This window comes from Lontra canadensis, unplaced genomic scaffold (assembly GCF_010015895.1).
Source record: "Lontra canadensis isolate GAN:19392208 unplaced genomic scaffold, GSC_riverotter_1.0 scaffold1, whole genome shotgun sequence".
Lineage (NCBI taxonomy): Eukaryota > Metazoa > Chordata > Mammalia > Carnivora > Mustelidae > Lontra > Lontra canadensis.
In genome coordinates, this window is record NW_022630995.1 from 117,789,285 (window position 1) to 117,813,966 (window position 24,682).

General features: G+C 36.6%; 1 protein-coding gene across 12 annotated transcripts in view; it reads right to left on the reverse strand.

Annotated features, from left to right (window-relative positions):
* PTPN13 (protein tyrosine phosphatase non-receptor type 13) overlaps positions 1 to 24,682 on the reverse strand; it is a 204,879-nt gene that overhangs the window by 141,809 nt on the left and 38,388 nt on the right. For all 12 annotated transcript variants that reach the window (XM_032862136.1, XM_032862218.1, XM_032862233.1 and 9 more), the window contains exon 2: positions 12,859 to 12,978. In XM_032862136.1, the coding sequence (XP_032718027.1) occupies positions 12,859 to 12,973 (115 nt within the window). In that variant the 5' untranslated portion in view covers positions 12,974 to 12,978. The remainder of the gene's footprint in view (positions 1 to 12,858; positions 12,979 to 24,682) is intronic.

A 24,682-nucleotide genomic window follows, 5' to 3' on the forward strand; every position in this document is an offset into this window, starting at 1 on the left:
TGTGGCTTAGTTGGTTAAACGCGGAAGTCTTGGTTTTGGCTCAGATCATGATTTTAGGATTATGAGATTGAGCTCTATGTTGGGTGTGGAGCCGGCTTGAGAGTCTCTCTCTCTCCCTCACCCTCTGCCCCTCCCCCACACCAAGGCTCTCTTTCTCTTCCCCCCCAAATTAATAAATATTGTAAGAGGGTTGTATGATAAAAGATGGTAGCTACATTTGTGCTGAGCACAGCATAACATATACAGAAGTTGAATCGCTGTGTTGTATACCTGAAACTATGTAACACTGTGTCTCAGCTATAATCAAAGAAGGAGGAGGCGGAGGAGGAGGAAGAAGGAGAACTGAAAGGAAGGAGCGTGAGGGAGACCTCCCAGGTTCTATATCTTGATCTGGGTGGTAGTTATATGGGTGTGTGCTTTCATATAATTCATCAGGCTGTACAATTAACAATAATGCTCTTTATTAAGTAGGTGAGGTGGATTAAGAAGTACAAACTTCCAGTTATTAAAAAGAAAAAAGCACAACACTCCTTACTACATACATGATACCTCAATATTAAAAAAAAAAAAATCCTTAAATATGAAATTCAAACAATACTTATTGTGAGTAAAATTCTTTTTATCAGCACAGGATGAGGCTAGAAAGAATGACCTGTAGTCAGTTGAATATCTGCTTTTGGCTCAGGTCATGATCCCAGGGTCCTAGGATTTAGCCCCATGTTGGGCTCCCTGCTCAGTGGGGGAGCCTGCTTCACCCTCTCCCTCTGTTTGTGCTCTGTCACATGCCCTCTGTCAAACAAATTTTTAAAAAATGTATGACTCTTTAAATTTGTAAAATGGTCTGTCACATCTTGAGCAAAAAAAATTTCAAATCAAAACAGTGTATTGACTGTGTATTTATGAGGGGGAGGCGTGGTTTATTACAAGTGCTTCATACACTTGTTAAGCAACTGACATTATTCATTTTAAAAATGCTAGGTACTAATTTCATGTTTTATGGTTTGTTTCCAGGGAGAGAAATGGGGTAATGTTGTCTGGTTCAAACACACTTAACTTGAAGGACCTGTTCATTGTGGCTTTATAAAGACAGGGCAAGATGTGGCTTGTCAGACAACTGATACACCCTGTTAATCAAGAAAATTATGATTGTAGATAATTAGGAATGTAATATGAAGAGACTAGTTAGGATTTGGTCTTTTAAAAGCTGCATAGACTGTACAAAGATTTACTCAAAAGATTTTAATCCATAAAAACTTTCTATATTTACTACAAAGGCTTATAAAACCAACCAACCAAGAAATCAGTTTGAAGTTCAGTGCTCTGTCTCTCTTCTCAAGGCTGAGTTCAGTTATTTATTTCTCATTGGTTCTACCAGATTGGAAGTTGCACATTTCTCTCTCTCTCTTTTTTAAAGATTTTATTTATTTGACAGAGAGAGAGATCACAAGTAGGCAGAGAGGCAAGCAGAGAGGGGGAAGCAGGCTCCCTGCTGAGCAGAAAGCCAGATGTGGGGCTCGATCCTAGGACCCTGAGATCATGACCTGGGCCCAAGGCAGAGGCCTAACTCACTGAACCACCCAGGCACACCTGCACATTTCTCTTTTTGTTTTCTGATTATCTCACAAATTTTGAGGATATTACTATGCAAGCTCTAAAGTCAATAAACCTATCATTCCCATAAGTCAGACCTTTAAGCTGTTTTAACTCCTATCATTTACCTAAATATTATTATCTGTAAATTTAAATTTGACATCATCTTTCCTGATGTTTTAATATAGACAATGCTTATTTAGATTTGCCATCAAGTTAGCTAATTGCTGTGCTTATCATTCCTTTGTTAAGCCTTCTTCTTCCTTCTGGGTTAAATTTCCTTCTTCTGGAAATGCATCTTTTAGTAGTTTCTTCAGTGATGTTTCATTGATGGTAAATATTCACTTTTTCATGAAAATGCTTTTGTTTTGCCAGTTTAAGAGGACATTAAATTCTATCTGCACATTCTGGTACAGTAGCGATTACCCACATACCGCTTTTAAGAACTGGAAATGTGCCTAACATAAGTGATAAACTGAATTTCACATATATTTTAAATTTTAAAATGAAAGTGCACCTGCGTGGCTCAGTTGGTTAAGTGACTTCTTGATCTCAGGGTCATGTGTTCAAGCCCTGTGTTGGACTCCATGCTGGTCATGGAGTCTACTTAAAAAAATAAATAAATTTAAGAATGAATATTTAATCAGTTATTGGGAAACTGCTTAAAGTATGCTTGGAACAGCTTGAGTATGTAAATATACTTTTTCATCAATACATTTCATAAGACCTAAATATTCTTGATGAAATTTAGAGTATATTGAGATGGGTTATGAATATAAAATAGATTTTAAATTAGTATAAATAAGTGTACATCTTATTAGTACTTTTTTATATTGACTACATATTAGAATATTTTAATAGATTAAATACAGTAAAATTAACTTCATCTATTTCTTTTTAAGCCTTTTTAAAAATGGCTCCTAGAGAAAGGGGAACCCTCCTAAACTGTTGGTGGGAGGGCAAGCTGGTGCAAACACTCTGGAAAACAGTATGGAGGTTCCTCAAAAAGCTGAAAACAGAGCTACCTTATGACCCAGCTATCACACTACTGGGTATTTACCCTAAAGATACAAATGTAGTGATCTGAAGGGGCACGTGCACCCAAATGTTTATAGCAGCAATGTCCACAATAGCCAAACTAAGGAAAGAACCTAGAGGTCCATCAACAGATGAATGGATAAAGAAGATATATATATATACTATATATATAATATACTATATATATATATGAAATGAAATATAAGAAATGAAATCTTGCCATTTGTAATGACGTGGATGGAACTAGAGGGTATTATGCTTAGCGAAATAAGTATCAGAGAAAGACAATTATCATATGACCCCCCTGATATGAGGAAGTTGAGAGGCAATGTAGGGGGTTTGGGGGTAGGAAAAGAATAAATGAAACAAGACGGGATCAGGAGGGAGACAAATCATAAGAGACTCTTAATCTCACAAAACAAACTGAGGGTTGCCGGGGGGGAGGGGGGTAGGGAGACGGTGGTGGGGTTATGGACATTGGGAATGGTATGTGCTATGAACTGTGCAAACCTGGTGATTCACAGACCTGTACCCCTGGGGCTAATACATTATATGTTAATAAAAAATTAAAAATAAAAAAAAAAGGCTCCTAGATAATTTTAAATTTTATCTATGATACATATTATATTTCCATTAGACAATGTTGTTTTAGGTTATTCTTCAATAAATTTTCTTCTTTTATTATTTTAAAAATAATTACAACATATTCTCATAGCACTTTTAAGGTAATATTTTACCAAATTCTGATTCTATTGTTGCTGTTATGAAGTCCACATTTAGCCCAAGTGTTTTTTCATTATAACTAATCCATGTTTTCTTTTCTGATGGCTTTAAAAAACTTCTCTTTGTCTATTGTGTTCTGTATGTCCAAGCCCATGAATCTAGGTATGGATATATATCTATTTCTTTTGACTGTGACTTAAACTTCTGGAATATGAAGCTGTATGTATTTAATCAATTCTGAAAAATTCTCTATTATTATATTTTCATTTATTGTTCTATTTCTCATTCTCTCTAGTTTTCTTTTTTGGAACTCATATTAGGGATATGTTGGACCTTCTCATTCAATCTTCCATGAACCTTAACTCCCTTATATTTTTAATATCCAAGTGAACTCCTCAGTTCTACTGTACAGTTTACTAATTTTCTCTATAAAAAGAAAAGGGAATCTGTGTAAACTGCTTTTAAAGATCTCCTACAAGGTTATAAGCTTAGGAACTATATATTTAATTTCCAGATGTTTTAATTTTTTTTAATCCTGCCTATATTAATTTGCTAAGGTTACCACTACAAGTATCAGAGCCAGAGTAACTTCAACAATAGAATTTTCTCACAATTCTGGAATCTAGAAATATATGAGCATGGTGCCAGTAGGCCTGGTTTCTGTTATGGCCTCTCTCTTTGGCTTGTCAGTGGCCATCTTCTCCTTGTGTCCTCACATAGTCTTTGCTCTGTGTGTGTCTGTCCTAATTTCTTATTATTAAAACATCAGTCATATTGGATTAGAGCCCACTCAAATAACCTCATTTTAACTTAATTAGCTCTTTAAAGACCCACCTCCAAATACAGTCATATCAGGAGCTATCAGGAGTTAGGATTTCAATATAGGACTCTTGAAAGAACAAAATACAGCCTGTAACCCTGCCTGTTTTTAAAATTTTCAGTATCTTGAACTGCCCCCCCATATTTCTATCACTTTAATATATTATACTTTATATACTGTTTATACATACTAATTAGATGATTCTATTATAAGAATTTGATAATTAATTTTTAAAGGTGGGGAATCTGCCTTTGGCTTGGGTCGTGATCTAGGGGTCCTAGATTTGGGTCCCACATTGTGTTCCCTGCTTAGCAGGGAGTCTGCTTCTCCCTCTGACCTCTCCTTCTGCCTATCCCCCTGCTTGAGCTCTCACTCTTTCAAATAATTAAAATCTTAAAAAAAAAAAGTAAGAGTTTCAAAACAGTTTCCCCACAGTTTCAAATTAAGAAAAAAAGGCTAAGTTCTAAATTTAAAAACAATTTTTCAAAAACTTTTGATATATTTTTAAAGTAGCTATATTAAAGCATAATATGACACATAATAACTACATATATTGAAAGAGTACAATTTGATGTTCTGACATTTGAATACACTTGTAAAACTTATCGCTATCAAGATAATAAACATATCCACCACCCCACAAAAGTTTTCTAATACACTTTGTAATCCCTGCATTCTATCCTTTCTTCAACTTCTCATCCCCAAGCAACCACTAATCTCCTTTATTGCTATAGTGTAGTTTGCATATTTTAGGGTTTTAGATTAGAACCATACAGTATGGGTTTTTTTTTTTGTCTGACTTCCTTCATTATTTTGAAATTAACCCACATTGCTCCATGTATCAAAAATTTACCTCTTTTTTCCTCAAAAAGTTGAAAATAGAGCTACCCTACGACCCAGCAATCGCACTACTGGTTTTTACCTTAAAGATACAAATGTAGTGATCCGAAGGCGCACGTGCACCCGAATGTTTATAGCAGCAATGTCCACAATAGCCAAACTATGGAAAGAACCTAGAGGTCCATCAACAGATGAATGGATAAAGAAGATGTGGTATATATATTCAATGGAATACTATGCAGCCATCAAAAGAAATGAAATCTTGCCATTTGCAATGACGTGGATGGAACTAGAGGGTATTATGCTATGTAAAATAAGTCAATTGGAGAAAGACAATTATCATATGACCTCCCTGATATGAGGAAGTTGAGAGGCAACATGGGGGGTTTTAGGGGTAGGAAGGGAATAAATGAAACAAGATGGGATCGGGAGGGAGATAAACCGTAAGAGACTCTTAATCTCACAAAACAAACTGAGAGTTGCCAGGGGGAGGGGGGAAGGGAGAAGGGGGTTGGGTTATGGACATTGGGGAGGGTATGTGCTAATGTGAGTGCTGTGAAGTGTGTAAACCTGGCGATTTACAGACCTGTACCCCTGGGGCTAATAATACATTACATATCAATAAAAAAAAAGCTTAGCCCTTTTTATTGCTGTGTATTGTTTCATTATATGGACATACTATAATTTGTTTATCCATTCACCTGTTGAAGGACATTTGGTTTGCTTCCAGGTTTTGCCTACTGCAAATAAAGCTAAGATGAGTATCTACTACAGGGCTTTGTATGGACATAGGTTTTAATTTCTTTTGGTTAAGTATTTATAAGTGTATGATAAGTGTATATTTAACTTCTCAAGAAACTTATAAAACAGTTTCTAAAATGTGAAACTGGATCATTTTATATCCCCAGCACTATATATATTCTAATAGATGTGAAATAATATCTTTGCGGCTTTAATCTTACATCTTCCCGATGACTAATGATATTGAGATTTTGTATTTATTTCCCTGAAGTCTAATAATTTCAAGTTATTTGAAGTCAGAAATTTGTATATCTTCTTTGGAAAGCTAACTCTTCAAATCTTCTGCCTATTTTGGGGGTTTGCTTGCTCCTTACTATTAAGTTTTGAGAATTCTTTATATATTCTGGATACAAGCCTTTTATCACTTACATCATTTACAAATATTTCCTCCCAGTTTGTGACTTCTCCTGTCATTCTTTTAATGTGTTAAGAAGATCTCAGGGTCCTAAGATTGAACACCCTGGGCTCTGTGCTGAGTGTGGAGCCTGCTAATGATTCTCCTCTCCCTTTCCTTCTGCCGCCCCCCTCACTCTCATGCTCTCTCTCTCACACACACAAATTTTTTTTTTGCCTCTATGTTCATGAGTTATATTGGTCTATAGTTTTATTTTCTTTAATATTGTTGTCTGATTTTTTTTAATATTATTTATTTATTTGGCAGAGAGATCCCAAGTAGGCAGAGAGGCAGACACAGAGAGAGGGAAGCAGGCTCACCGCTGAGCAGAGATTCCCGATGTGGGGCTCGATCCCAGGACCCTGAGATCATGACGTGAGCCAAAGGCAGAGGCTTAACCCACTGAGCCACCCAGGTGCCCCTTGTCTGATTTTGATATTAATGTTGACCTCACAGATGAATTGGGAAGTATTTGCTTCTCTTCAATTTTCTTCAAGTGTTTGATATAGAATTTGCTATTATTTCTTCCATAAATTTTTAGAATTCTCTAGTGAAGCACTGGGGGCTTAGGATTTTCTTTGTGGAACATTTACAAATATACGTTCATTCACCTTCATAGATAATACGGCAATCCAGGTTGTCTACTCATTCTTGAATGAACTTTGGTAGTTTCCGTCTTTTAAGGTGTCTGTTTCAATTTCAACACTGAATTTCAATTTCCATTTCAATTTTTTCAACATCTTTGGTCCTAACTTTCCCTTATTATTCCTTTAATATCTGTAGAATCTGAAGTGATACCACTTTTGTCCCCTGATGTTACTTCTCTAAACATCCTGAACATCCTAGAACATCCTCTAAACATCCTAGAAAGGCAATCAATTTTTAAACTTTATTGTCATGTATAATAAAGTAATTTTATGGCTCTAAATAGGTATTGCTCATAATAACTTATTTTAGGATAGTTATATTAATTCTGCTCTGCCAACATTAATTCTTATAAGTCATTTAAACCAGTCCATGTTTCCTCATCTCTAAAAATGATTAGGTGAAATGCATTAAGATCTTTCCAGATCAAAGAGTTTGATTCTACAAATAAAAATATACATGTATGTGTGGTTGAGTTTATGTATCCCTTGTATGCTATTTTTCCCTTTCAGTAGCAAGAAAATTTCCCTAAAAGTATTTACTTTTCTTTTTTTTTAAAAAGATTTTATTTATTTATTTGAGAGAGGTAGAGAGAGCATGAGCAGGGAGGAAGGAGAGGGAGAGAGAGATGCTCTGCTGAGGAAGGCAGACACAACCAACCGAGCCACCCAGGCACCCTCCCTAAAAGAAAGTTATTTATAGGGGCGCCTGGGTGGCTCAGTGGGTTAAAACCTCTGCCTTTGGCTCAGGTCATGATCCCAGGATCCTGGGATCGAGCCCCGAGTCGGGGGGTGGGGTTCTCTGCTCAATGGGGGGCCTGCTTCTCTCTCTCTCTCTCTGCTTGTCTCTCTGCCTACTTGTGATCTCTGTCAAATAAACAAATAAAATCTTGATTAAAAAACAAGTTATTTATATATTTATTTACTTATTTATTTTTTACTTACTTACTTATTAATAAATTTATTTATTTATTTGGCATAGATACCTGAGAAAGGGTACACAAGCAGGGGAAGTGGGAGAGGGAGAAGCAGGCTTCCCACCGAGCAGGGAGTCCAATGTGGTGCTCAGTCCTGGGATCATGACCTGAGCTGAAGGCAGATGCTTAACAACTGAGCCACCCAGGCACCCTGAAAGTATTTATTAGTGAAAGCAGATGCACAAAATTAATAAAAAACAAAAAACAAAAACACTTACATTTCACTTAATTTTGATAATAAAATAATACACAATTCTCTAGTAAGGCTGTTTTTTAAAAAGGTATCTACAAATTCTACCTTTTAAAGTAGAATTTTTTTGTTCCTCAAAAAGCGAGGAACAGAGAAGTTTATTTGATATTTGTCCCAGATATCTGTGGTAATTTGTTTTCATTCATGCATATAAGTGTTTACAGTGAAATACCGCCAAAATGTCTATTTGCCCTGTTCTCTGCAAACTTATTCAAATTTGTTTCCCAAAAAGAAAAAGAAATACAACAGACTTCTCAATTTTCCAAGGATATTTGCTGTTAACTCTTTGTTTTTATTTAGACAGTGAATGTTGCTCATTTTTTAGCACTTTATCAAAATGCTTTATTCTATTTTTAACTATTTATTTAATTTACCAATTTCATTAATTATTATCTTATTTAATAAACAGAGAACCAGAATGACTACATATAAAGGGTTTATATCCTTGTCTCAGTAAGGGAGAATATCTCTTTTCCTCTGATTAGTCATGAAGGGGAAGCATTAGCAACAACCAATCATCCACACTTATACTTTAAAATCCCTTAGATTCAAAACATTGTTTTCTGCAAAGAGCAACAGTTCTGTAACTAAGAAAAAGAAAATGACAGATTTGGGGAACGAATATTATAAACTAAATATTCCAGGGCAGCAGTAATTTCATTTCTAAAGATGATCTAAAAAGCATATGAAGATGGCATTGCTTTCTTATTATCTAGGACTACTTAGTTTTTGCAAGAGTTCATCCATGATGTAAAATCTAAAATCTTAAGTGAATATATGCTATCCAATCTATTAATAAAGTGCATTAAGAAGCGTACAGTTCGAGTGTCACGATATGGAAGGACCCTTAATGAAATTCTTCCAGAACTTTTATTTCACTTACCACTTTAATATCCTAATTAAAAAATAGGCAAAAAAAAGAGAGGGGTGTCCCTGGGTGGCTCAGTCAGTTAAGCATCTGCTTATGGCTCAGGTCATGATCCGGAGTCCTGGGATTGAGCCCCACACTGAGTCTTGCATCTAGCTCCCTGCTCAGTGGGGGAGTCAGCTTCTCCCTCTCCCTCTGCTCCTTCCCAGATCGTGCATACCCTCTTTCTCTCTCACATAAATAAAATCTTTTAAAAAAATAAGCAAAAAAGTAAAATCCAGCTGTCTACTATATACAAGTGATACATAAATTACAATACAGATGATTTGAAAATAAAGAAGGAAAAAAGATATACTAGGTAAATGGCAAGGAAAGGAAGCAGAGGTGGTAATATTAAGAGCAGACTGGATAGAATTTAAGTCAATAAGTAGTAAAAAGGAATAAAAAAAGAGTTATTTTATATTGATAAAACATCCAGTCCATTTAAATTAGTCATTAGTCATTATATGCATCATATAAAATAGCACAAAAACACATATTGGCAGTAGTAAGAAGACAGGCAAACACATCATTATAATGGGAGATTTTAACTATCTCTATGAATTCGACAGATTAAGTATACAAACTCGTATGGTTACAGAAAAATTTTAAAAGCACTAATATTAACAAGGTTAATTTGTATCCTAGAAATAGAATATACACATTCCTTTCAAATTCCCACAGAATATTTTACAAATTAGACCATATGCGAGGCCATAACAAAATCTTGTAAAAATTCTGAAAACTAGTCACATAGATCACATATTTTAACAATCATAAGAAACTAAAACTAAGAAACTTGTAATGAAAAGACAACCAATTACCAGCATTACCATCATCTAAATGTGTGGAATCATAGTTTCCAAAAAGTTCTATATTTTTACTTCTCTGAAAAGAAAATAATTTATTATTTATTTATTTATTTTTAAAAAGACTTTACTTATTTGACACAGAGAGAGAGAGATCACAAGTAGGCAGAGAGGCAGGCAGAGAGAGAGGAGGAAGCAGGGTCCCTGCTGAGTGGAGAGCCTGATGTGGGGCTCAATCCCAGGACCCTGGGACCATGATCTGAGCTGAAGGCAGAGGCTTAACCCATGAGCCACATAGGTGCCCAGTAAACTCATTTAAATATGATGTTTTTCAATAAGGTCATGCTTAGATTATCATTATTCTATGAATAACAACCACAATAATTTTGTTTTTTAAAAAAAGGCCAAAAGCCTTAAATTGCTGGGAGGCTCAAAAAGAGGAAAAAAACATCTTCTTAATTATTGTTCAATAATCTCCCAGTGGAAATGTTTATTTCTAGTCTTATATTCATAGGAGCTCATACTTGAACCTATATACTGAAAAAGACACAGGAGCCATGTGCAAGTTCAAGAGAAACACCACCCATCAGAACCAAAACTAAGGTTTACATAATAGGCACAAAAAGACAAAACCAAAGGGCGCCTGGGTGGCTCAGTGGGTTAAAGCCTCTGCCTTTGGCTCAGGTCATGATCCCGGGGTTCTGGGATCGAGCCCCACATCGGGCTCTCTGCTCAACAGGGAGCCTGCTTCCCCCTCTCTCTCTGCCTGCTTCTCTGCCTACTTGTGATCTCTCTCTCTGTTAAATAAATAAATAAAATCTTAAAAAAAAAAAAAGACAAAACCAAGAGAAGAAATGCATTTTAGAAAAACAAACATCTTAGAGACCACTGTATTTTACTTGCTTTTCCACCGCTAACATTCCTACTGTTATTCATAAGGGGGTGTACTAGAAAACCAAGACCAACACCATTACTTCACAAACAAAGCAAAGTAATAATTTTTTAATTTTAGTTTGTTATAATAGTCAGGAGAAGAACTTGGGCCAAAAAGACACTGTGTTATCAAATAAAGAAATGAAAATCTAAGAGATTTCAGGTAAAAAAAAAAAAAAAAATCAAATAAGCATAAATTCCCTCCAAATAAATACAAATTTCCAATTGGCAATTACAGTAGTTGGTAATTTCTAGACTGCCAAAGAAGCCAAATTCAATTTCTCCGTATTACTGTTGTTTCTCTGTGAATTGGACTGAAGGCCTTATGGTATCCAGCTCCCACTGGACAGTGTTTAAGACCTAAATGCCTCACAATTCATTTTATAACATAACCAGTCTCTCCATTGTAATGTGCCAATATGCTGTGCAGTAATTTTATCTCAATGACAAGTACTTTACATTCAGACATTCAATCTCTATTAACATTATAAAATTTGAAAGAAGAAAACCCCCAGGTATTTGCGGTGTGCCAGATACTCTGTATGAGTCATGGCCAGGGCAGTGATCCTGCCATTAGTATAATAAAAAGAGGTATTATCTCTCCCTCCTTTGAACATCTCTAGTACTTACTGCCCCAATCATTTATTTGGCACAGTAAACTCTACACATGCATCCTGTCTGATCTGAGAGAACCTTTAAGGCCAACGGTGTCCTCTACTTGGGATCTTCCACACAAAACCTCACAGCCAACAGTTGTTTCTTAAATATTAAACTGGCTATTAGCTAAGGAATGCTACCAACATATCCTTCCTTCAACAACATCTTTGGAGCACGGTTACTGCTCTATATTCTGGAATACCCATACTTCTTAATTGTCTGACAATTAAAATTAAAATGAAGAAAAGACAAGGTCTACTTAAAATAGCTAGATTTAAGTAAGTGGCATTATATAAAACGAATATATTTTCTTTAGAGTAATCCTAACTCAAATCAAAGATTCTCAAACACCTAGTTTATAGCAGAACTGGGAGGGCCCTAACACTGTTTCAAATTCCTGTCCCTGGATTAGAATATAAAAGCAACTATGGCAAAGCTTTATCACCTGTCTCCAAACAGTCTTCCTCTCTGCTCTAGACCTTCTTATACTCAATGAGTGGTCACCCCTACACCTTCCAAAAGGTTCCCATGGTTCATGGTCTTCAGCAATTCACCCGCATAATGATTCTCTCACAGGTATCAGAATATCCTTAAGGACTAGATAAACATAAATTGCTGGGCCCTACCCCTAGAGTTTTGTATTCAGTAGGTCTAGCATGGGCCTACATTATTTGCGTTTCTAACCAATTTCAGATGATGGAGATGCTACCCATCCAGATACCATACTTTGAGAAACCATTATATGCTCAAATCTTCCCCCATTTCTGTAACAATTATTGTGTCAAGCTTGGTTTCTTTATTTACTATTCTGAATAGGTGTTGGCCATGTGGTCTGAATGGTGAATATCATCTTCATGTAGAGCATTTCAGTAGAGTATTAAATGTTTCTGGACAGTGACTCCCTAACTTTTCCAGCTCCAAAATGCCACACAGTGATTTGGACCAGGTGATCATCTCTATAGGGAAGCACCAAACTAGTTATACAATCTACATTATCCCAATTTGGAGTTACAGGGATACACATATTATTGTTTCTGACAGGAATGTTTTCCCCTGCTTCTCCTCTGGTTAACTTCTCTTCTTTCAGATCTTATCTCAGAGATGACTTATTCAGGGAACTTTCCTTTTCTTCCCCATCACCGGGTCAAATCCTATTAGGGGTCATAGCCACTGATTCCCCTCCTTTGTAGCCCTTGTCATGGTTGCATTTTTTACATTTGCTTATATATTTTACTAATAGCAATTTTCTGCACTGGATTACAAGCTCCCGTCAATGTTTTTGGTTTTGATCAGCATTGTATTTTCAGCACCTAGCACAATATGAGGGACAAAGATGTTCAAATGAAGGTAGAGAAGATCTGAGTTTTTTAGTCCAAAGAAAGATAAGAAAAAGTATTCCTTTCTATATTCTGCCTCCTTATGTGTTTTTCACCTATCTGATATGCCAAAAAAAAAAAAAAGGACAAAAGACTTACCTTTTCTGAATAATTCTTGGAGACTTTCAGCACTTTGATTTAATACAGCCCATATTTCTTCTTCCTGCAGAGGTCCACCCCGCACCTCGAGGGCCTCAGCTAGTGACACGTGCATATTACCTAAGAAGCAAAGGTAACAGATGGGGTACACATCAGCAACTTGTACTGCACTTACAGTAGTGAAGTTCCATACTAGTGATGAGAGAATGAGGTTCCTGCCTACCTAATTTCTCAATATGGTCTTCAATCTAGGTATTACCCTACAGCTCAAATTCATAGAGGATAAAGGAACTGGAGGGAAAAAACCTCAAACCAGCTCCTTGCCCTAGCCCCATAGGGCCAGCTTTTTGGTCTGAACCAGAAAACAGATGATGACTATTTCATGGGAGAAAACAGAAAGTTCAAGGTACCAAGAGGCAGCAAAGTGCAGATGATTACATCAAAACAGCCAGACCGAACAGAAGGCCTTACAGATTATAGTTCTAGGCTTCATTCTATGCATCCCAGCTAAAATGAGGAGAGGAGCTCCTACAGCCTCAATGCGTGGAGCTGAAATAAGATGGAACACATTTCTTCCATTCACTAACTGATTTCTCTGTCTTCGATATATATAGTATAACTATCAATTTTGCACTGAATGGACTTAGGTACTTCTAGGTCCAACTATGCTGTCAACTTATCATTTGCCCTTGGAAAAGTCATTTCATGTCTAAAACTCAGTTTCTCATATGTGACATGGGAATAATAATAATAATTAATAATAATGATGCCATTTTCGGGTTTATAATGGAGAAGTCTATTCCTGTAAACGTGCTTTGTAATCTAACTCTATGGAGAATGAATTAAAAACTCAGAAGGGTGACTTTGTAGGGACATTTTTATAGGGTCAGTTTTTTTCAATGGCATTCAATTAAGTGGGTGATATAATGACAATTTTTAAGGTTTTCTATGGGGCACAGTAATCCTTCTTTCATTGTGAAAGGTGGGAATGCAGCTAATTGATATCATCATACATTAAGTTTCCTTCATTGACATTTCTTGAAAAGAAAATTGCTCTTGATCACTAAGATTTCTAACCACCCCAACCAATTTAAGTGTAATGTGCATAATGTATATCTCTTGGTAGGCAGAAAGAGATGGGTTTGGAAAAGAAGCTAGAGGAAGTAGAAAATGTTAAATGCTTATTTTCTGTAATTATATCCTTCATTAAATTTTAAAATTAACATATAAAAAACAGCTGTTTCAGACAAAAGCTGACTTTGTTTATTCAACTAATAAGGATAGCTAATATTTTTTTAAAATTTGTATTTATGTTACTTTAACCCAGACTGGAAAAAGGCAACTCCAGCTACAAATGAGGACAACCTTGTCCTGCCACTTTCCTTTTCAAATGTTTACCATAGCATTTTATGCTTAGGATCTGCCTTGAGGAGTATGCACTTAAATGCACAATGTAGTAGTTAAAAGGGAAGATATAAGATATTGCTTAGAAAAAGCCAAAGGCATTTTTACCTAGCTTATACAGAAGTGATTATTTATTCAGGCACCCATCCTCGCCAAAAACACTCTGTCTCTTATGCACTTGATTAAATGATAGTACATTAAAAAAAAAAGAATAAGCTGCATTGCTTTCTAAGAGACATCTGAGTTATTATCTTCTGCATAATGCACCGTATGAAATTTGAAGTTTCAACAGACACATCAAGATATTATTAGAAATCAGATACCAACAGGATTTGTGAGATAGTCTACCCTGTAGCAAATTTCCAAAGTAAGATGTCTGAGAACAGGTTACCTTGCTACACACAAGATAAAAAGAGTAGAGAGAAAATTACATATGAAGAAATTTCTTTGAAGATAGCTATACTGATTTTCATGCCCCCACCAAAACAGGAGGTGTATAGAAAGGTGCCTTTGTTTGACCCTACCTGGTAAACGAGGCCTCCATGGGACCCCTATGAGTGCTTCCCTGATATTAGGGAGAATGCCATTGGGAGGACACCACAGACTGGTGCCCGAGGAGGGCACATGAGATTCAGAGTGAGGAAGCATGCTGTTTTTGGGATGGGGAGATGTAAATAAGCAGGCCCACACAGATGGCCAGCTTGGAGCTACCAAAATCCTACTCAGATGATGAAAATGTTACAAAATTCAGGTTGTGGTAATGGTTGCATAACTCCGTGTCTGCACTAAAAACCACTGAAGGTACATTTTAGAAGAGTAAATTTTATGATATGTCAATTATATCTCAGGAAAGTTATCTTAAAAAAAACACAAAACCCCAACCCTACTCAGAGTACCTCTTGAGTTCCCAGAGTACCTCCAGAAGGGGAAAGGTGGGGAAAGGTGGATGAACAGGAAGGATGAGAGGGTAGGAATAGAAGGAGGAGAAGGAAGAGGAAAAAGAATTCAGTACTGGCTCATAGGAGGAATCATTTTCTGAAATGTCACAGGAAATACAGCTCCAGTAAAGGTCTCTGAAGAACACACAAAAGTACACATAAGAGAAAGAGTCAGCCTTAAGAACTTACAAGTTCAAAAAGAGTTACGAGTCAGGTAAAAAATTGTTTGCCTCTATCTTTCTTCCTGCCCCCAGTTTAAATTCTGAGGCGATCAGATAAAGCAACTTTCCAGTGGGTAAGGAGATAAACAACAGAAAGAAAAAGTCAAGCACGCTGCCTTCCACCTATAGCTAACCCTAGCAAGGGGAAGGAATAGTTTTAGCTTTGAATGAGAACATAACTGCTGATTAATATACTAACTAGGCACTTTTAATTATGGAATTGACACTGTATTTTCAACTTGAGTGACTGTAGTTAGTAAGTGACTATAAGGAGAGAATGATGGACCTGTGTTTTTATTTTTAATATTCATTCATTCATTCATTTATTCATTTATTTTGAGAGAGAGAGAGTGTGTGTGTGCCTCCACATGCATGCGAGGGGGAGGGGGCAGAGGGAAAGGAGAGAGAGAATCAAGCAGGCTTCATGCCCAGTGTGGAGCCCGATGCGGGTGTTTGATCTCACCACCATGAGGTCATGACCTGAGCCAAAGTCAAGTGTCAGGCACCTAACTGACTCAAACACCCAGATGCTTCAGACTGAGTTTTTTACATAGAGGCAAGAGAAGAACTTCTCTTATGAAAGGAAGGAAAGAAGGAAGAGAGGACGGAAGGAAGGAAGGGGAACAGAATAAATTGCTTATGATTATACCTTATTCATTGTAAAGAAAGTGACCTGTATCACACACACGAAGTTTTAAATCTCAAGATACAGATTTTTACTTATTTTTAAAGGAATATGTTTTTAAAATATAACTATTTCCTATAAGAAAATGAAAAAGTAAAAGTAACTTCTCAACCAACAGAATTTTTTTCAGTGTTTGACTTCTCGATCTATAAAGATTACTAATTATACTTCTGTTGTTTGACTCCATCAGGCTGAATTGTATTTTATTAATCCTCTTAATTTTTATTAAATTTTTTTCTATTTAGTGTAGTGGGATCTCTATGCATCTCTGGTTGGAACTTTTGGAACTCTAAAACATAGAAGGAACATTGTTTTTTCAAGCAATATTATCTAGCTAACAGAATAGATGGAAATTTATAATTTATAGTTTGCTAAAAAAAAAAAGGTTTAAGATTTTTAAAAAGTGCATCACCCTTCTAATCACCCAGTCTCAAAACTTAATGTAATGTTAGAGCAGCTTTCTAAAAATCAAACACTGTACCTTCTAAATTGTCACCATGTTTGGTGACCATCATCATCTTTTTTTCTATTACTTTTATTCACCTTTACTACAGATTTCCAGATTATTAGTTCTGAAAGACAAGACAAAGGAATGAAAGAAAGGCAGAAGTAGAAGGATGCAGAAAGGAAAAAAAAAAAAGAGACGAAGTGGAGAAAAGGAAGCTTGAAGTCAACCAATAGACGAGGGAAACAATTTGTCATGAAATTTAATATTTTTTAAGTTGTTTTTTTTTTTTTTTTTTTTTTTTTTTGGACAGAGGGAGTGAAAGCACAAGCAGGGAAAATGGTAGAGACAGAGAGAAGCAGGTTTCTGCTAAGCAGGGAGCCCAATGTGAGGCTGGATCCCACAACCCTGGGATCATGACCTGAGCCGAAGGCAGACGCTTAATGCATGACCCAGGCGCCCCTGTCATGAAAATTCTTGAAAGTGTATTACTTCAGTTATTTTCTTTAGGCACAGTACCAGATAACCTGGGGAAGAGATGTATGACTGGAATTATTTTACTATCAAAGAGGTTCTGCTTTACAGTAAATTTAACCATATTCCACAGACCTGTACCCCTGGGGGAAAAATATATATATATATATATGTTTATAAAAAATAAAATTATAAAAAAAAATTAACCATATTCTTCACTTTTGTTTCCTTGAATGTTGTTGGTTACATAAATAAGTTTAAGGGAAGACTTTCAAATAAGAAAAATTAATTATATTGCATAACCAGAATCATTATTGTGTTTTTAGTTAACACAAGTATTAATCGTCATGACCTTAAATCTGTGTCCAGTCTGACAAAGCCACAAAAGGATTCTAACAGATGTCATTTTAATCCTGAGGGATTTGTGTCACTCACAAATAGGGAGCCCAGAAAAGTGATTCCAGAAAGAATGAAATAGTAAATAGATTAATTGAATCCAATCAAGTCATGTAACAACTTGTCTGGGGGTGGGGGGTAGACTAATGAATTCGGTGTGTCTAAGTTGATTCTAAGGAAATAGGGCTATAAGATTACCCTATTTTAGAACAAAACAACCATAGAATACAGCTGTGTGTGTGTGCCACTAGTTTTGGGCAAATATCCACTCACCGTCTTGGCTAAAGACATCTTTGATCATTAAAAAACCATGAGCTGAGAAAGCAACCCCCCCAAATTATAAGTATCTTTTAACCTAAAAGATTCACAATGAAGTTAATAAAAAGTTTAAGAGAAATAAGCTCATATGTTGGTATTTTTGAAAATTAAAGAACCTTTGGGGCACCTGGGTGGCTCATTTGGTCAAGTGTCCAACTCCTGATTTTGGCTCAGGTCATGATCTCAGGGTCGGGGGATTGAGCCCTCCACGGGGCTCCCCACTGGGTGGGGTGTCTGCTTGAGATTCTCCCTCTACCCCTCCTCTTGCTCATGCATATGCTCTCTTTAAAATAAATAAATAAATCTTGGGACACCTGGGTGGCTCAGTTGGTTAAATCACTGGCTTTGGCTCAGGTCATATAATCCCAGGGTCCTTGGATCAAGTCCTGCATCGGGTTCCTTGCTCAGCAGGGAGCCTGCTTCTCTCTCTGCCTCTGCCTGCTGCTCCCCCTGCCTGCTTGTGCTCACTCTCTGTCTCTCTGACAAATAAACAAATAGATAAAATCTTCAAAAAAAATCTTAAAAAATAAAATTAAAGAATCTGTATATATTTGGTATTTAGTTGTTTCTAATGTTTAAGAGAACTAGGTCAGATACAATAACAGATATACTTTGTGATGCCAATTTAAATAAAGTAATTGGGAAAATGAGTGCAGGCTTTTATTTTGAAATGTACAAAATGCCACTGGAACATCTAAGAGAACTTAAATCTCAGCATACTTACAATTTTCATTCATCAGGTTTATTTAAGTACTCGAGAAGGGTTGTTTTGTTTTGTTTTTTTTGGTCAGTCAGACAATGGAAATATCTTTTATTTTTTAAGATTTATTTATTTTAGAAAGAGAGAGCATAAGTGGAAGAGGCAGAGGGAGAATCTCAAGCCAACTCTGCAATGAGCAAATCTGACACAGGGCTCAATTTCACCATCCCGGGATCACTACCGGAGCTAAAACCAAGAGTTAGACGTTCAACCAACTGTGCCACCACGGTGCCCTTGAAATACTTTTAAAAATTTACTGTTAGTTGTATGAGTGCAGTTTAAAATATTTAAGAAAATTTAATTAATAAAATTTGGAAAATGTGGTTACAAACCAAAGAACTCCTTAAGAGTAACTATTAAAATCATCTACAAGTATAACTAAATTGACCTTAGAAGCTTAAGAACTAGGTTTTAGAATTTCTTATTTAATAATAATTTAAAAATTATTTTCAATAACCTTTTCTGCATACCATAATACCCTGGTGGCCATTTTTTAAAAACTCTATTTATTTTAGAAAGAGAGAAAGAGAGAGACAGCACACAAGTGGGCAGGGCAGAGCGAGACGGAAGGAGAATCTCAAGCGGACTCTTCACTGAGCATGGAGCTGACACAGGGCCGACATGGGACTCAATCTCACGACCCCGAGATCAGGACCTGAGCTGAAATCAAGAGTTAGATGTTCAATGAACTGCACCACCCAGGCACCCCACAGGTCTTTTTTTTTTTTTTTTTAAGTTAGGATAAAATCAATTAGACAAACTCTTCTTAGACACAGTATCAAATGGAAAAGGGGACCATCTTGCATGGTTGACGGGAATGCAAACTGGTGTAGCTGCCCTGGGGAAGAGTATGGAGGTTCCTCAAAAAGTTAAAAATAGAGCTATCCTATGATCCACCAATTGTACTAGTAGGTATTTACCCAAAGGATACAAAAACACTGATTCTAAGGGGCACCTGCACCCCAAAATTTATAGTAGCAATGTCCACAACAGCCAAACTATGAAAAGATCCCAGATGCCCACCTGCAGATGAATGGATAAAGGGACACCGTGTGTACACACAAATATGCACACAGAGACACAAAGAGACACATACACACACACATACACACAAATACACAGCCATCAAAAAGAATGAAGGCTTGGCATTTGCAACAATGTGGATGAAACTAAGGGGTATTATGCTGAATGAAATAAGTCAGAGTAAGACCAATACTATATGATTTCACTAATATGTGGAATTTAAGAAATAAAACAGATGAACATAGGGGAAGGAAAGGAAAAATTTTTAAAAAATGAAAACAGAGGAGACAAATAATTGTTTGAGGATGGCATTGCCCTGTAGGAAGCCTGTGGGAGTGATTATAAAGGGACATGAGAAAATGACTGGAGATGATGCATATGTTCATTACCTGTATTGTGATGATTTCACAGCTGCATAAATATTTCATAACTTACCAAATTGTATATTTTAAATACGTATAATTTATTATATACATATGTCAATTATGCATCAATAACACTGTTTAAAAGAGGAAAAACAATCTAAACTTCACAAAAGCAAGACAGCAATGCTTTTCTTTGTCTCATGAAGCTGTCTGAATTTTTTTTTATTGTCAGAAGAAACCAACCCCCAACTTAGGTAACACATGCTTTTAAAAACAAAACATGCTGAGCGAAATAAGTCAACCAGAGAAAGACAATTACCATATGATCTCCCTGATATAAGGAATTTGAGAAGTAATGTGGGGGACGGGGGTTGAGAGGTAGGGAAGGAAAAAATGTAATACTCTGGGATCGGGAGGGAGAAAAACCATAAGAGACTCTTAATCTCACAAAACAAACTGAGGGTTGTGGTGGGGTGGGGGGTAGGGATAGGGTGATTGGGTTATGGACATTGGGGAAGTAATGTGTTATAGTGAGTACTGTGAAGTGTGTAAGCCTGACGATTCACAGACCTGTACCCCTGGGGCTAATAATGCATTATATATTAATAAAAAATAAAAAATATTAAAAAAAATCATATTCCTGCAAAAAACAAAACAGAACACTTGTTTTCTAAGAGTTAACTTCTCCCACTTAAAAAACAAATCTATAAGACTACAAAAACAAAATCTATGGCTAAGGTCTACAATCTTCCTCCTCAAATAGCCAAAGCATATCTGAGATGCCATGTAACTTAGACATTGGTAAAATTAGAATTTGTGCTTTGATAACACAATCTTTTTAAAAACCCATTATTCAAGAAAGCAATCCCTTGTTTTTCTCTCAACTTCTAATTTTGTAAGCAGTTAGGCCCAAAATGATAAACACAATAATTAGAGGACACATCAAATAGTGTGAGATTATTTCTACTTTTTAACTACTGATCCAGAATGGTTGACACCAAGACAGATACATTCAAAGTAGAAACAATAAAAGCACTATTATAACTCTAGAAGACTGAAAGTGAATCTCCCTAAATAAATGAATAAATACATTACAATTTCTTTCCATTAGGGTATAGGTATATACAGATTAAAGAGTGGGGAAAAAACATTATTGCCTAATATAGTCCAGAAAGATTAAGGAAGAATTGGGATTTTTTTTAGGAGAAAAAGAGATAAAACCTAGTGAAGTTTTAATTGGAGGTTGCCACAGAATAGAAAACAGCATGTGTCTAAACATTTTTATTGAAGTTGGAGCAAGGCTTAATATTTGTCAACTTTTCCATTTTACTTTTCCAGTGAGAGAAGAGAAACTAAAACAAACACAAGCCTAAATTGCTTTTCTGAGCCTCTGGCTCATGTCAACCACTTATCTAAACAGAAATCATATATGCCTGTTCCCTGCTTTCAAAGACAGCTTCAGAAAACAAGAAGAAAAACTCTGGAATGCTTCACTCTCTATATATCACTTAAACTTACGAGAAAAGTAAAATGGAGGGTGCCTGGGTGGCTCAGCGGGTTAAGCCTCTGCCTTCAGCTTGGGTCATGGTCTCAGGGTCCTGGGATCAAGCCCTGCATTGGGCCCTCTGCTCAATGGGGAGCCTGCTTTCCTTCCTCTCTCTGCCTCTCTGCCTGCCTCTCTGCCTACTTGTGATCTCTGTCAAATAGATAAATAAAATCTTAAAAAAAAAAAAAAAGTAAAATGGGAGGGGGAAATCCCTAATTTCACATGTTACATTTTTCCTCGCCAACTGGGAAGTACCAACAGAAAGTAACATAATGACAGAATTTCAGTTCTGAGTATTGTCTTTCTACATCACCCCTTCTCCCCACCCACTCACTTTTGCTAAGATCATTGCTTTTTTTTTTTTTTTTTTTTTTGGTCAGATCTTTGGAAATGCCTCCTGAAGGATCATTGCTTTAGAGCACTTACTGGTTGTCCTCAAGAAATGCAGACTTAAAATATATCAGAGGGGGCAGCCACTAAAGGAAACAAATATGCATAATGCATGAAAGATTAAGAAAAAAATTCCTATTTGTCCCTTATAGCATAATAAACAAATTAGTGTGGTAGGCAAAACTTTGAAATTGCCCTGAACATTCCTTCCATGTTATGAACAGCCTATGTAGGGGGTACATGGCAAAGACCAGGAGTGGCCTATAGGAGCAGGCAGTGTACTCCAGCGAACAACCATTAAGAAAATGGTCCTGCAATCACAAGGAACTGAATTCTAACAACCAGTGAGCATGGCATAGGATTCTGAGCCTCCGATGATACTGTAGTCCCAACTGACATTTTGATTTCAGTCTGGTTAGATCCTAAAAGGGGATCCAGTTAATTTACACCCAGACTCCTGACCAACAAGAAAAGTAAAATCATAAATGTGTTGCTTTAAGATGCTAAATTTTAAGCTGATAATTTGTTACACTAGAAAACTAATACAAATTTTGGTACCTGAACAAGGAATGCTATATTAACAATAAAAACCTGAGCATGGCTTTGGAATTGGATACTGAATAGAAGCTGTGAGAATTTTGAGATGTGTGATAGGGAAAGTCTAACTTGCCTTGGATAGAACATTAATAGACATCTGGACCTTAATCTGGATGCTGCTGAAGGACTCAGAAGGAAATGAGGAACATGGTACAGGCATAACTTGGAGATACTGCGGGTCCAGTTTCACACCACCACAATAAAGTGAGTATTGAAATAAAGCAAGTCAAATGAAATTTTTGGTTTCCCAGGGCAGATAAATTATGATTACCCTATAAAGTACAAGTGTACGATAGTGTTATGTTAAAAAAAAAAATCACTGTATATACCTTAACTTTAGTGCTAAAGAATGCTAAGTGCCATCTAAACTTTCAGTGAATTATCTTGCGGGTAGATGGTCTTGCCTTAATGTTGATGGTGCTGACTGATCAAGGTGGTGGTTGTTAAAGGCTGGGGTGGTTGTGGCAATTTCTTAAAATAAGACAACATTGAAAATGCCACATTGATGGATTCTTTCAGCATGGCACCCATAGTAGAACTTTTTAAAAAACTGGAGTCAAGCTGGGGCGCCTGGATGGCTCAGTTGGTTGAGCATCTGACTCTTGATTTCTGCTCAGGTCATGATCTTACGGTTGTGAGCTGGAGCCCAGTGTTGGGCTAAATGTTCAGCAAGGAGACTGCTTGAGATTTTCTCTCTCCTTCTTATTGTCCCTCCACACCTCCCATGTGAGCTCTCTCTTAAATAAATAAATAAGTTTTTAATAATAAATAAAATAAAAACTGGAGTCGATCCTCTCAAACCCTGTTCCTTCTTTATCAATGAAGTTGATGTAATATTCTAGATCCTTTGCTGTCATTTTGACAATCTTCATAGTATCTTCACCAGGAGTAGATTGTATCTCAAGAAACCACTTTCTTAGCTCATCCATAAGAAGCCACTCTTCGTCTGTTAGTTTTATCGTGAGATTGCAGCAATTCAGTCACACCTTTCGGCTCCACTTTTCATTCTAGTTCATTTGCTATTTCTACCATAGCTGTAGTTACTTCCTCTACTTGCACTCCTCAAATGCATCCCCCATCCGAGGCTCAGAATCCTATGCCAAAGTCAACTTCTTCCAAAAGTCCTATTAATGTTGATACAGTTACCCCTTCCCATGAATCATGAATGTTTTTAATGACATCCAGAAAGTTCAATACTTTCTGTAAGGTTTTCAATGTATTTTTCACAGGCCCATCAGATGAATCACTGTCTATGGCAGCTATAATCCTTACAATATGTATTTCTTAAATAGAAAGTCACAAATAGTCCTTGATTTATTTATGGGCTGAGAATGGATGTTGTGTCAGCATGCACGAAAATAACATTAGTCTTGTACATGTCCATGAGAGCTCTGGGGTGACCAGGTGAATTGTCAATGAGCACTGATATTTTGAAAGGTATCTTTTTTCCTGAGCAAGCAGGTCTCAAGAATGGGCTTAAATATTCAGTAAACCATGTTATAAATAGATTTGTTGTCATCCGGGCTTTGTTGTTCCATTGAGGCGCAGGCAGATTAGATTTCACATAATTTTTAAGGGCCCGAGGAATTTCAGAATGGTTGAGTATTGAAAGTCACCAGCTGCACTACCCTTAACAAGAGAGCCAGCCCGTGTTTTGAAGCTTTGAAGCCAGGCATCAACTTTTCCTCTCTAAGCCACCAAAGTCCTAGATGGCATTGCCTTCCAATAGAAGGCTATTTCATCTACGTTGAAAATCTGTTTACTGATGCCTTCAGTAATCATCTTAGTTAGATCTTCTGAATATCTTGCTGCAGTTTCTACATTACCACCTGCTGCTTCACTTTGACTTTTATGTTATTTTTTAAAAAGATTTTATTTATTTGAGAGAGAGAGAGCATGAGCAGGGAAAAAGGAGTACAAGGAGAGAGAAGCAGGCTCCCCACCAAGCAGGGAGCCCGATTGGGACTCGATCCCAGGATCCTGAGATCATGAACTGAGCAGAAGGTAGACGCTTCACTGACTGAGCTACTCAAGCGCCCTTGACTTTTATGTTATAAAGATGGCTTCTTTCCTTAAACTTCATGAAATAACCTCTGCTAGCATCCATCTTCTCTTTTGCAGATTCCTCACCACTCTCAGCTTTCAGAGAACTGAAGAGAATTGGGTCCATGCTCTGGATTAGGCTTTGACAAGGGCATCTTTTGTGGCTGGTTTGATCTTCTGTTTTCTATCCAGGCCAATAAAACTTACTCCATATCAGCA